The sequence below is a fragment of the Myodes glareolus genome, chromosome 27, assembly GCF_982192425.1.
Source record: "Myodes glareolus chromosome 27, mMyoGla1.1, whole genome shotgun sequence".
Lineage (NCBI taxonomy): Eukaryota > Metazoa > Chordata > Mammalia > Rodentia > Cricetidae > Myodes > Myodes glareolus.
This window is the reverse complement of record NC_142052.1, coordinates 23,003,256-23,018,045: the sequence shown is the minus strand read 5'-3', so window position 1 is coordinate 23,018,045 and position 14,790 is coordinate 23,003,256. Positions and strand designations below refer to the sequence as shown.

General features: G+C 40.1%; 1 protein-coding gene across 1 annotated transcript in view; it reads right to left on the bottom strand.

Moving 5' to 3' along the window:
• Smchd1 (structural maintenance of chromosomes flexible hinge domain containing 1) overlaps positions 1–14,790 on the bottom strand; it is a 154,911-nt gene that overhangs the window by 12,881 nt on the left and 127,240 nt on the right. The window contains exons 43-47 of the mRNA XM_048436062.3: positions 12,731–12,840; positions 12,525–12,595; positions 7,965–8,136; positions 1,794–1,952; positions 1,088–1,202 (exon numbers count right to left, since the gene is read on the bottom strand). Coding sequence (XP_048292019.3) covers positions 1,088–1,202; positions 1,794–1,952; positions 7,965–8,136; positions 12,525–12,595; positions 12,731–12,840 — 627 coding nt within the window. The remainder of the gene's footprint in view (positions 1–1,087; positions 1,203–1,793; positions 1,953–7,964; positions 8,137–12,524; positions 12,596–12,730; positions 12,841–14,790) is intronic.

Below are 14,790 nucleotides of genomic sequence, written 5' to 3'. Positions count from 1 at the left end.
AGAAATTCACTAACAAGGTATAAAGTGTATAAGGTTGAAAGATCAAAAGATAGTTTTAGATGGTAATGGAAATTAGGGTAGAGTGAATTAGGTACAATACTTTGGACTCACCACGATGGGAGAGATAATGGAGTATTTTCTCTGAATTTGTTAAATTCATATGGACTAGACATTGTTGATATACTTATTGCCTGTATATATTGTATATAGTTATTATACTTCTTGTATATAGTTTTTCTTATATTAGCTATAGCCTTCTTTTAAAATTTTAGACAAAAAGGGGAAATATAGTGACTGATATTTGTTTCTGTTTAACAAATAAAGCTTGCCTGAAGATCAAAGTGTAGAGTTAAGTCACTTGAGACCAGGCAGTGGTCACTCACACCTTTAATCCCAGGATTCAATAGTCCCACGCCTTTAATCCCAGCACTAGGGAGGTGGAGACAGGGAGGGATATGGCTGGGTAGAGAAAGGAATATAAGCAGGATGAGCCAAGAGGTCAGTGCAGTCTCTGAGGACAGGATTGCCCCCTCAGTCTGAGCATTCGTAGAGGTAAAAGGTCTCCCCACTGGCTGTCCACACTGCTTCTCTGATCCTTCAGTTTTCACCCCTTAATATCTGACTCCAGATTTAATTTATTACGACCAATTAGAATTCATGCTGTAATACTACTATTTTAAAAACTGGTGATTCCATTGATTAGAGTGCACTATACTGAAACTTATTCCAAAACATAAAAGCAACTTCATTCTCTAGTGACTTTCAGTAACAGAAAAATACGTAACATTTCCAAATAGTAAAGCATCACTAAGAAAACGAGACTTCCTAAGAGAATACAATGATTCTGTGACTTAATAATACAGAAATATCATGTGCTGTGCCCGAGTGACACTGATCAAAAGTGAGAGGAGCTCACACACACCAGGCAAGTCCTTTATTACTGAGTTATCACCCCAAACCTGCTTTTGTTTTTAAAATACAAATTTTATCTCAGGAAATTTAGAAATAAACCTATAATGATTTGAAAGTACAACAACACAGGATTTTGATAAACTAACCAATGGTAATTGGGTCACAATATGCTCACCTATTCTGTCTAGTAGATTCTCTTCTCATTCTTTTTGTAGGAATTGGACACTCTGTCAACTCAATTTTTGGTGAGTGACAAAATGAGTCATTACACTTCCACGCAGGAGTCATACCTGTGAAGAAAATGTAACAAACTGGAGTAGAATAGGAAAAGCAAACATATACAGTAATTTGTGAAAAGCAACTAACAATACCAAGAATCTCCTACTACTTGGGTTGATTGGTTTTTGTTAACAAATATCAACTAGAGCCATCTGGGATTAGGGACCTACAACTAGGGAACTGCCTCCATCAGACTGGCCTGCAGGCATGTCTGTAGGGCACTGTCTTGGTGTGGAAGAACCCAGGCCACTATGGGTGGTGGTGTCACCCCTAAGCAGTCCTATGTTATATAGGAAATTAAGTTAAACTAGCCATGGGAAGCAAAATAGTCGGAAGTGTTTCTCCATGGCCTCTCTTGCCCTGGCTTCCCTGGATTATGGGTTGTAAGCTGTGAGCTGAAATAAACCCTTTCCTTCCCAATTTGCCTTTAATCCTGTGTTTACCACAGCAACAGAAACCTTAACTCAGACACTATTCCTCAGAGAAGAGTCTTAAGCATTTATCAGACAGCGCGGTCATTCAGAATCATTCGCAGTCTTTCTTTTCACAGTGGACTCGTCATCTACTGTCACACATGAAGTTAACAGAAAGTAAACATATACCGAGTTTTTGCTCTATTAGTTTCAGACTCTTTTCCTGTTCATCAAGTTCTTGTTTCTTCTTCTTCATATCAGGAGTGTGAAGGTACTGTAACTGATTGCTCAAATCCTTGTTCACAGTGTTCAGCTTGCACACAGCAGTGCGGTACTGCTGAATAAGATCTGCAAAGAACCAAATATTTAAATAAAGACATAATGTCACAACAAATTCATGTTTTAGAAAAAAAGAACAGCATCGCTGAGTAACCCATGAGAAATGCCTATTAGAGACACGAACCAGACAATGAAAAAAAAAAACAAGTATAGTAGAGACAACACCTGATAGTTACATTTTAATTTTCTTTGACTGAATTTATTTCTGCATCAGGAATGAATTTCCAATTACCACCTTCCACTCTTTTTATTTCATTTTTGGTAGTTCTGGGACTAAAACCCAGGGCCTTGAACACATTAGACAAATGCCACCCCACCCAAGACACCTGGAGTTTTCTATATGAAAGTGCTTGGACATTTTTACATGCTGGCTGACACAAAGTATTCAATACTGTTCAACAGACAGTCAGAGAAGATAGGAAAGAGAAAGAACACTAAATAGTGTACTGCCTGAAATCAGTACTCCCTGACTTGTAATAAACACAGCATTAGCTGCTGCACAGGCAGTGACCCCTCATGCACGTTCTCAGCACAAAAGAGGAAAAAGGGGAGAGGGAGCAAGTGAACCAAGCCATTGTTTCAACAGGCCATTTACACACTTGCTAAAGCATGTGGCTTTCAGAACACTTACTCTGTACAAAACTCCTTTTACTCAGCTTTTACTATTGCCTATCTGCATGATTTACTAGATATTAAATAATACTGAGATTATATTCTATACCCTGTCCAGTTTTAAGTGACTACAGTTTAGATGATTCTAGAATCACTTTTCCCATAGCTTAGACTCGTACACAGAGTCTAAGGTGTTTCTTTTCGTATCTGAGGTTTTAAAACTATGTGTGAGCCATATCTGATGACTGATTACTGATCCCAGCACTCATGAGGATTTAAGGGCTTTTTTGTATGTGAAAGTGTGATTTTCGCTAGGCGTTGGTGGCATATGCCTTTAATCCCAGCACTCAGGAGGCAGAGGGAGGCAGGTGTATCTCTGTGAGTTCCAGTACAGTCAGGGCTACACAGTGAAACCCTATCTCGAAAAACCTAAAATAAAATAAAAATTACCCCTTCCTCTGACCTGAGCGAGTGGAAGAAACCCAAGGCCCGCCTCACGCCTGGAGGCCCCAGACGGGCACTATGACAAGGAGCACATGTCTGGTGGAGAAATGGGAGGGAAGCACAGTCGCTCGTGTGCTGTGGAGAGCTGGAACTGCTGGAACTACAGAAGTGAAGGCAGTGAGGAATGGTGACACCCAGGCCTGGGTTGCCGAGGGCCATGTCTGGGTCCATGGCTCCTGTTAACACAGAAGGTTGTGCAGATGGCCAGGGTCTGGACATCCACCTGAAACCACGTTGGTGTCTGAGAGCCATGCTGCTGCCAGAGCCATACTCATCTGGGTGGCCTGGACTGCCACCCAGGGCCATGGTGATATCTAGGCCCAAGCTGCTGCCAAGGGCCATGTCTGGATCTGTGGTCCTGCTGGGGTCTGTGTTGATATTTGTGTCCCTTTACCACCAGGGACCATGTGAAGCATGTGTGTTGAAATCTGAGGGCCATGTTGAGCTGGCCCTGCCAAATCTGGCCCCATCCCTCATCATGCCCCGAGCCTGATGGCTCAGGCACAGGAGAGCTGGCTCTATCACTTGCCTGAGGGGAGCGATCCCAGTGCAGGCCTGGACTGACCAACTCAGCCACCACCTAGGTCCACACACAGTGATTTGAGCTGGCCCGCTCCAACATCTCCCTGTATCTATGACTTGCTGGGGTGGGCATGGAAGGACTGGTTCTGTGGAACCACAGTTGTCAGATGTCCATGAGAGTTGGGGCAACAGCAGGATATCTGGTGAGGGTATACCAGAAGCCAGAGGCCTTGAGCCAGACCAAACAATCATTCTAATAAACATTTTCAAGTCAAGCTGTTAGACACATCACAGTCTCAATGCCACTAAGATGAGTAATGTGATGGACAGGTGGACGGTCAGAGGCTTATTGAATTTTTTTGTTTTGTTTTCTTGGGGGTGGAGGGGAAGAAGCGACACTGAAAGAGGAAAGCGGATATGGATGGACTGGGAGGTGGGTGGGATTGGGGTACATGGTGTGGGATTCACAGGGAATAAGAAAATAACATACGTGTTACAATAATATGTACCAATTAAGGACTTTAAAAATATGATTGGTAGCTGGGGGTTGTGGCACGCCTTTAATCCCAGCACTGGGAGCCAGAGGCAGGTGGATCTCTGTGAGTAAGGCCAGCCTGGTCTACAGATTGAGTTCCAGGACAGGCTCCAAAGCTACAGAGACACCCTGTCTCAAAAAATCAGAAGAAAAAAAATTGATATTTGTCCTTCCATTTGTTTTGCATGCATATAAATATATACATACAGCTAAAAACTTTTTACATCCTTGCAATATGTTACCCATGTATAGATACATATCTATAAATGAGTAGGGCATGCCTTTAATAAATGTTTTTCTTCTCAAAGGTCTAGAGATGGCCTTACTATATAATGATTTACTATCAGTAAATTTCCAGGAATTCTCTAAATACAGCATCTTTTTTTTAAGTAATTCTTTTTTATTGTTGATACTACCATTGTAAAATGCAGTCCTACAAATTTGGTTAGTAAGGCTGTTTGGTTAATCCACTGTCTCTGTCTGTTTTCTCTAATTATCAGTTTCTTCAGGTATTCACTTATTTTTTTAAAGTGTGGATTTAAATTTTAATTAATTGTATCATCCTGGGTACAAAAAAAATTGTTTTCATGAAAATATATAATATACTGGAAACATCCTGCTCTATACCCTGCATACTTCTTTGTTTTTACCTGTCTCATTCCCTAAGTTCTTTCTGTTCCTCACAGACTCTTTTATTCCTACTCTCCCTCAGTCCCTGCCCCCAAGACAGGGTTTCTCTGTAGCTTTGGAGTTTGTCCTGGTGAGATTCGCCTGTCTCTGACTCCCAAGTGCTGGGATTAAAGGAGTGCACCACCACTGTCCGGCTCATTTCTACTTTCTTGTTATCTACACCCATGTGATCTTACACAGCTGTATGTAAATCTACGACTCACAAGAGAGAAAACAATATTATTTTCTATGACAGACTTAATTTACTTGTCTCCAGCCAAATTGTTGGAATTTACAACTCCAGTTGTGTTGTCGTGCAAACAACACAACTTCACTCTTCTGTACTGTGCTTGTGAACCACATTTTACCCATTTCTTTTGTCAGTGGACAGGTCAGATGGCTCCATAACTTGGTTATTGTGAAAAGTGCAGCAAAGGCAGGCAACTGTCTATAAATATGCTAATGAAGTCTTGGCTAATCTTCAGGAGGGGTGTTGGTTCATATGATAAGTCTATTTTTAGTTTTTTTTTTTTAAAAGAAACTTCCATATTGGTTCCAATAGTGGCTAGGCCAGAAGTGCACAGGATTCCTGTTTTGTTCATGTCCTTATCAGCATTTGTCATTTATTTTGATGACACTCTTTTCTGACTGGAGTGAGATGGATCTTAATGTAATTTTTACTGATAGTTTTGTATACAGTCATTAACATAATATGCAGATGCATGAACCTTCTCCTATGGTCTTTTTCTTTTTCTTTCTTTCTTTTTTTTTGAGACAGGGTTTCTCTGTAGCTTTGGAACCTGTCCTGGAACTAGCTCTTGTGGACCAGGCTGGCCTCAAACTCACAGAGATCTGCTGCCTCTGCCTTCCGAGTGCTGGGATTAAAGGCCTCCTACGGTCTTTTCAACTAGTGCTGCTTTTACAACTGTCAAGGCTAAATTATCTCAAATCTGGAAGCCATCCTAGTTCATCAGTTGAATAAATAACAGTCTATTTACATAATAAAATACTATTCTGTAATGAAAATAAACTACAGCTATCGACATATACAGCACAGAACAAATAAAAGCAGATATAAACTGTGCATTCTAAGAGTCTATTTATATATAAAGTACAAGAACAGACGAAAGTAACCTATGCTATGGTAAGTAAACAAAGTCATGTCATATGGAGACTTGAAGAGAAAAACGAGCAGTTTTCTGTAGAGCTGATAATACTCTATTCATTTTAAATTGTGTGTGGTACTTCAGATTAAATACACCAGTAACCACTGAGTTACATCCCCAAACCTTATTTTTAATTCTTCTAAGTATGGTGTTCTTTTGCTAAAATTTACCAGCCCATGTTTGTAAAATGTGTATTTTTTTATGTTTGAATTATACATTACTACAAGAACAAAAGTGTAGCCTGGGGTAGTGTGCCATCTTGTAATTCCAGCACTTGGGAGATTAAGGCAGAAGAATTACCATGAATTCTAGGCAAGCCTGGGTTACACATGAGGGTCAAGCCACCCAGGGCAACAGAATAAAAACGGCCTCAACTAAACCAATAGAGCAAAATATAACACACAGAGTACTGTGGAGGATCAATCCTTATTACCAGGAAAAGAAACTCATCCACTTGCTACAGTGGATAAGCCCTGACCTCACGTTAACATACACTTTCCCCTTTAGGGTTATCTAGAATAGTCAATTTCATAGAGAATTCCAAGTAGAATGATACAGAAAGGGGAAAGGAATGGGAAGATACTAAGTTTCAGTTCTGCAAAATGTACTTTGGGGGATACTCTGTACAGCAAAGTTAAAATATTTAATACTAAATTGTACAATGAAGTTAAGATGCAAATTTTAGCCAGGTGGTAGCGTTACACGCCTTTGATCCCAGCACTCGGGAGTCAAAGGCAGGCAGATCTCTGTGTGTTTGAGGCCAGTCTGGTCTACAAGAGCTAGTTCCAGGACAGGCTCCAAAGCTACACCCTGTCTCGAACCCCCCCCCCAGCTCCCCGAAAAAGAGAGGCAAATTTTATGATACCTATAAAAAGGGCTAAAATTAAGATATTACTGAGGGTAGTAAATATAGATAGTCAAGCACAGTACAACTTCATAAACTAAAAAGAGGAATCTATAAGGTAATCACATGTAGGAACTTCCTGTTGAGTACACATGCACTTCAGAGCAGATTCGGACGGTACATGGGCTGACCTGAAGAAGGCTGGGAGACAAGAGAATAGAAGTGGTGGAAAGGTCCATATTATATACTTTAGGGGAAAAATATGTTTTTGGATAGGGTTTTGCTATTTGACCCAAGCTAATCTCAAATACAAAGGCTCAAGTGAGCTTTCCTGACTCAGTCTCCCAAGTAGTCAGTGTAGGTACACAGTACCATGGCTGGCTCAAAAACTCTTAACTATATGAATGAACTGAGACAAAAACAAATGATTGTCTGACAAACTATTAATTCAACAAGGCAGAATATTTTTTACTATGTAGTAAAAAAGAGGCAGATAAGTACTTTATTTACTCCCTGGACTACCGCTCTCTTTTAATAATTCAATAAAGAAGGAAGAAGTGAGTATATTTCAACTACTTGATATACGACAGATGGAACAGAAGTGTTTTACATTATTTGTATTGGCTACTGGTTAACTTGTCACATCAGATTCTGAAAACATAAGCCCTTAAAGAAGAACATTAAAGTCAAATCAGAAATTGCATTTAGATATTCATTCAGATGTAGTTCGGTGGTAAAATGCTTATTTAATAAACATAAGACCCCAGGTTTGACACCCCCCCCCCCCACAGCACTAAAAACAAAAACAAAACAGAAAGATAAATAATAGGAAATCCTCAAGAGATACTTCTGTCATCTGAAGAAAAAAATGAAAGAAAAGAAAAAAGAAAAAAGTAAGCTATCTTCTGGAGCTGGGCTGTGGCCTGGCTTGCAGAGTGCTTTCCCAGAATGCGGGAGGCCCTTAGGTCAGTCTCCAGCACCAGATACTAGGTGTGCTGTGATAAATGCCTGCATTCCCAGCACTGAGTGAGAGATGGAGACAGGAGGTCAATCAACTCAAGGTCATACTAAATTATATGGTGAATTCCTGGTCAGCTTGACATACACAAAACTCTGTCTTAAAACAATGCAAATAAACTAAACAAAAACTCACCCCATATTTAACCTACCAATTTCTTTCCCCAAGACCATACACTGTTTTGGTACTGGAGCTCCGAAGACCATTCCCCGAAGTTTGTCCATTGGAGGAGCTTTATTCTGAAGGCCCCCAAACTTTCCATTACTTCTAATACGATCTCCATCTCTGGTCAGCAATGTGGGACAGTGTGTGATTTTAACAACCTATTGAAGGCACACAGATACTAATTAGAAAGAAACCAACTCCGATTGCTCTAAAGAGAAATTGTTCAAATGTCAGCTTATAAATGACAGGATTTCTGGGCATGGTACCACATGCCTTTGATCCCAGCACTCAGGAGGTAGGGGTCCATAGCTCTCAATAAGTTTGAGGCCACCCTGATTTACATAGTGAGTTTTAAGACAGTTAGGGCTCTGTAGAGAGACAACACATCAAAAAACCAATAAATAAGCAAGAAAGCAGGTAAATAAGTGACATAATTGGGAGTAGTGTTTTCACAAAATTATAATCTAAGGGTATGTAAAAATGAACTGGTGAAGTCCCCATACAAGCAGAGCACCAGTCAGTTTTCAAATGCTGGCTTCAACTACAAGGGGGAGAAAGGAGCCAAGAATTAAGCTCGCCAATTAGAATAAAAATATTTCACTGTATTTAGCATTTTATGAACTCTAAAGGAGTTGTCAGTAATTCCTCTTACAAGCATTTAAATCCTCAAAATAATCACAGGTATGTGTATTCAAACAGTCTTCATGAAATCCAGTAAGCTAACATGTCTGAGTAAGCACATCCACACAATGAAACAGAATACATACATTAAAAAGTGACTGGGCGGGGGGGGGCAGGAGACATGATGCAGTAAGAATGTTTTGTCATACAAGCATGAGGATTGGAGTCTGGATTCCCAGCATCCACATAAAACAGCTAAGGTGGTTGTACTCAGAATCCCTACTGCAGGGGTGGGAGGCTATGGAAACAGAGTTTGTGGATCAGTCAGCCTCCTCCGCCCCCCAAAACAGCAAGCTCCAGGTTCAATGAGACCCTGACTCAAGGGAAAAGTTGGATGGACAGTAACTGCAGCACTACACCTAACACCCTCCTCTGGCCAGTGCGAGGACCCTACCCTAAATGTGACTCAAGAGCACTATAATTCAGCACATTACAAATATCTAACAGTAAATATTTACATAAATTATACACAATTTACAGAAGTAAAAAAGAGAGGAAATACAATCCCAGAGGCACTTCCTGGATGCCCTTCCAGAAAATTGGTGCTTTTAGCTTTGCTATGTATGTATGTATGTACGTGAACCTAGCATTTAAAAAAAGCCTAAGATGCAATAAAACAACTAAAGTAAACACTTATTTCTGTTTTGTTTGGTATATGTGTAATGTCACCATATGACTAACTGGTCTTGACCTCACACTCCTCTTCTGAGCCAGCTGAGGGCTAGGACTACAAGCACATGCTACCATGCATGGCTTTAGTTGAAAAAAAATCCTATATTCAGTGAGCCAAGAATTGCAGATTCAAAGTTAGTGGAGGGCGGGAGGATTGAAAGAAAATGTCCCCTAAAGGGAGTGGCACCATTAGAAGGTGTGTAGCTTTCTTAGGGTGGGTGTGTCCTTGCTGGAAGAAGTGTGTCACTGTGGGAGTTGGCTTTTGTCGTTGCTTATATTGTCAAGCCCAGTGTCAGAGACCATTTCTTGTCGCCTGCAAGATGTAGGACTCTCAGTTACTGCTCCAGAACCATGCCTGTCTGCATGCTGTCTTGTTCTTCCATGACGACAATAGAGTATACCTCTGAAACTGTAAGTCACCACCCCAATTAAATGTTTTCCTTATAAAAGTTGCCAGGGTCAAGGTGTCTCCACAGCAATAGTAACCCTAACTAAGACACTTGTTTGGCAAAAGAAATAATTACGACTTATTCTTGGTTTTTATTTGGATTTATATGCTTTCTAAAGATTAACATACGATACAGGAGAATTGTCTGTAATCTGACAATCATGTTTTAAATAAATGTTGATTGGCCAGGCAGGAAGTATAGGCAGGAAAACCAGACAGGAAGTAGAAATGATGCAATGAGAACAGGAGAATTCTGGGAAGGAGGAAGTTGATTTCTCCTACTCCTTCCCAGACCACCGAAACAGCAGGATGTGACTTGCCAGCTAAAAAGATACAGAGCCATATGGCTAAAACAGATCAAAATAATGGGTTAATATAAGTCATAAGAGCTAATAAGAAGTCTGAGCTAATGAGCCAATCAGCTTATAACTTATGGAGACCTCTGTGTGATTTTCTTTGGGGCTAAACAGTTGTGGGAACCGGGCAGGACAGAAAACACAAACAAGCAAGCCAGCCCTTCATGTTACAAACATAAAAGACAGAAACTGGGATTGGGGCTGCAGAGATGGCTCAGCTGTCCTTCCACTGAATCCAGGTTCAATTCTCAGGACCCATATGGTGGCTCTAATCCCATGGGCTCTAACACTCCCTTCTAAACTCTTCTGGGATTGGACATAAAAGTGGTGCACAGATATACATGCAGGCAAAACATCCATCACACAAAACAGACAGACAGATAAATGGGGGCTGGAGAGATGGCTCACTCAGAAAAGATTGTGCTACAACAGGACCCAAGTTTGGGTTCCCAAGACTATTTTAAGTGGCCAGGTGCAGAGGCACACATCTGTAAACAAAACATCTGGGAGGGCAGAGGTGGGTTCTTGGGACTTGCTGGTCAGTTACTTTGGTTAACTGATGAGCTCCAGGTTCAGTGAGAAGTTTTGTTTAAAAAAAATGGTGGAGAAGCAATTGAGGAAGACATCTGCCAACATCTGTCCTCCATATACATAAGCACATATGTGCACACACACAAAATACCATCCATTTATCAATGCTCAGTCAGTTTTAAGGATAAATTATCATATTCAGAAACAAACACCTAGGTTTATAGACTTATTATGCTCTTATTAGAAGATAAACACAATATGGGAGGGGACAGTTGTTAAGTCTCAGGTAGAAAGAACAATTGGGCTTTCTTTGGTGACAATTTTGAAAAGATTATCGTCATTTTTTTCTTCAATTTTCATGATCCTACCTCGCTGCACTATTATCAACAAACATACAGTCAGGAGTTCAGGTTCTAAGAGTGAACTGTTTACTGAACAAATCTGGAGAATACTTATAACTGTTGGAGAGACTGAAAAGGAGTAAAATCAAGAGCTGAAATGTTATAAATAGCATGAAAAATTTTGAAAGAAAAATAACAAAGCTACTGAAACTTAACAATGTTACTAAGATATCGATCAATCTTTTTTTCTCAGCTTTGAAACAATTATAAATGACTTATTAAAAAAAAATGGTAGAGCCGGGCGATGGTGGTGCACGCCTTTATTCCCAGCACTCAAGAAGCAGAAGCAGGCAGGTCTCTCAAGTTCAAGGCCAGCCTGGTCTACAGAGCAAGTACCAGGACAGCCAGGACTATGGAGAGAAACTCTGTCTCAAAAAAACAAAGAAAAAATCCTAACTAATACAAAAGTCTATGAACCGAAAGGATGTTTGTTATGCAACAATTAAGAACAATTACAATGGCAAACTCCTCTCTTCCAAAGGTGTTCAGTGCTGTGAGTATAGCTGCCTTCAAAGGTCCTAAGAAAGGAGAAATGTGTTCTCTGAAAGTCATTATGCTAAAACCCATTAGGCACTTGGCTCTATGATCTAGTGGTTCTCAATCTTTGGGTTTTGATCCACACTGGTAACATATCAGATGCTTACATTATGATTCATAACAGTAGCAAAACTGCAGTTATGAAGTAGCAACTAAATAATTTTATAGTTGGGGTCACAGCAACATGAGAAGCTCTATCGAAAAGCTGCAGAATTAGGAAGGCTGAGAGCCACTGCTCTAACCTGATGATGTGGTCTTTAGGTAAGATACACTGCTTTTCTTCAGTATATCCTAGGCTGACCTAGAACTCACCATGTTGCCCAAAAGATGAATGACCAAAAGAAAAAAGAAAAGTCTAGTACACAATTTAGCTCTAAAATGAATTTTTAAAAAAGAAAGAAAACAGAATCAAAAGTTTCAGGAAAATAGGTAGGCTCAGAAAGAATTCAAAATATCAAGCAAGGTCACCAAAAGAAAAAGCAAAATAAAACCCATTTTCTCTATCTATATGGATCCCTAGCCTACAGTGTACAAACCCATTTTCTCTGTCTATGTGGATCCCTAGCCTGAAGTGTACAAACCCATTTTCTCTGTCTACGTGGATCCCTAGCTTACAGTGTACAAACCCATTTTCTCTGTCTATTTGGATCCCTAGCCTACAGTGTACAACAAGCGAACGCATGGTGTGAGTACAGCATGGATAAGGGAAAACAAAGGGGAATGTGCATACAAATGCAACTGGTAGTGAGAGCATAAAGCCTGTGAGCAGCTGTTCCGCGAGGAGCTCATGGAGACGCACAGACTTTGGGTCTGGGCATAGGCTTGCCTAAGTGGCCATACTAATATAGCTGTGTGATGTCTTCTTTTTATTTCCCAGTTCTTTAAATAAAGTGACTTGAAAAAAAACATAAAGTACATACCTCTCTTCTATAATGATTGGCTGCATCTAGATTATCCAAAATAATGGTGTCTCCTAACAGCATACCAAAAACTAAAAATATCAAAATATACAGAAATAAATATTGATAAAAGTAATATTTATAAGAATGTAAATTTTCACAGTTAACAATCTATAGACTTCTATCACAAATGAACAGCTGAACAAAATGAAGTCACAGTCTTTTACCTGTTTCACAGTGTTCAACGTTATCCGGGAATGTTAACAAATCTCGGGCAAAGACTGGATCTCCAAAGGGTTTAAAATGAAATTTACCATTTCGGATATGAGGTAGAGGTCTAAATTAAGAAACAAAAACAAAATAACAAAAAAGTACTAAATAAAGCATACATAACTATTTATAATCAATGAACACACTTAGAAAAAATAAATATATGCATATTGTGACACGTGACCCACCTATATGAGGGATCACGCATTCTCCCTAGCCATGAGGATCTGCTTTAGTGACTCTCTTGACAACCCAGCAAACAGCGTGTGCTATGTCCTACAGTCCTACTCTTACATGCTTCTCTCCCCCTCGTATATTGTGTTTAAATCTATGTGCACACCTTTAATCTCAGCACCTGGGAGCCAGAGACAGCAGGGTTTACAGAGAGTTCCAGGACGGTCAGGGCTACATAGAGAGACTCTGTCTCAAACAAACAAAACAACAACAAAAAGTAAATCCATCTTCCTCAGAGGGAGTATAAGGATACTAAACAGCAATAAAGCCAACATTCTAGAGCAAACTTTAATCCTAAACATCAAATTCATTATTGCCTATATTAAGTTTTAATATTTTTTAATTATTTTGAGAATGTAATACATGCAACACTTCTTATCACTTCCCCTAACTCTTCCCAGATCCTCTTCCTGCCTACCTTCATTTTTAAATATAATCCATCAAGTCCAATATGTGCTGTCGATATATTCATGGGTGTGGGGTTATCCACAGAGTATGGTCAACTTATCAAAGGCCACATCCTTAAAGTAAAGTGACTCTTCCTGCCTCCGAATCCATTAATTGTCAACAGGTCCTCAACTAGGGGTGGGTGTAGTGTGGGACCATGGTCTGTATTCTGCCAATTATATTTTAAATAAATGCTGATTGGCCAATAGCCAGGCAGGAAGTATAGGTAGAACAACCAGACAGAAAATAGAGGTGGGTCAATGAGAACAGGGGAATTCTGGGAAGAAGGAAGCCCATTCCTCTGTGGTTCTGGCCCAGACACAGAAGAAGCAAGATGTGACTGTGTTGCTGAAAAAGGTACCGAGCCATGGGGCTAACACATACTAGAATAATGGGCTAATATAAGTTATAAGAGTTAATAAGAAGCCTGAGCTAATGGGCCAATCAATTTATAGTTAATGTAGACCTCTGCATGATTTCTTTGAGTCTTAACAATTGTGGGGACTAGGCTGGACAGAAACTCCAACAACATGGGTGCACGTGAGCCCCTTCCTTCTCCATGCTAGAATGTGGATTGGTTTGATCTTGATCTTGTGTAGTTCTTGTGAATAAGCACAGGATTCTCAGATGTGTGTGTGTAGAGCAGAGGACAGGGTCAGGAGGCTTCCTCAATTACTCTTCATTTTATTTTTTGAGCAGGATCTCTGATTTAACCTTGAACTCGGTGATGTGGCTAGCCTAGCTAACCAATGAGCTACAGGGGTTCTCCTGCTCTGCCTCCTGAGCAAAGGAATCATAGACAGATGTATACCACATCTGGTTTTCATGTAGGAGCCCCAACCCAGTTCTTTATGACAGTGCAATGAACACTTTACTGACTGAGCTATCTCTCTAGCACCTGCCCACTGGGTCTTCAGAAATTACAAAGATACAATAGGCCCTCCGCAGTGAAATGTTTTCTCATAGCAAGTATTACTTTTAGGGTTGGAGAGAGAACTTGGTAAAGTCAGGTGGCAATAGGTGGATCTCTGAAGCTCGCTAGTTAGCCAATCTAGCAGAATCTGTGAGCCCCAAAGCTAGTGAGATTGTCTGTCTCACAAACAGATGAATGCCTTCTGACAAATGGTACCCAAGGTCCACTGGCCTACACACACAAGCACACACATGTGCATGTGTACTTGCATAAACCAGAACACATAAATTACTGCTTTTATCAACACAGTTATTTTGATGTGTTGATTTCCAATACTGTCTAAAGAGTACAAATTTAATAGCAGTATGGTAGGTAAAGACTTGTAATGGATTATGAGATAGAATGTCAAAGAAAAGTAGGAGC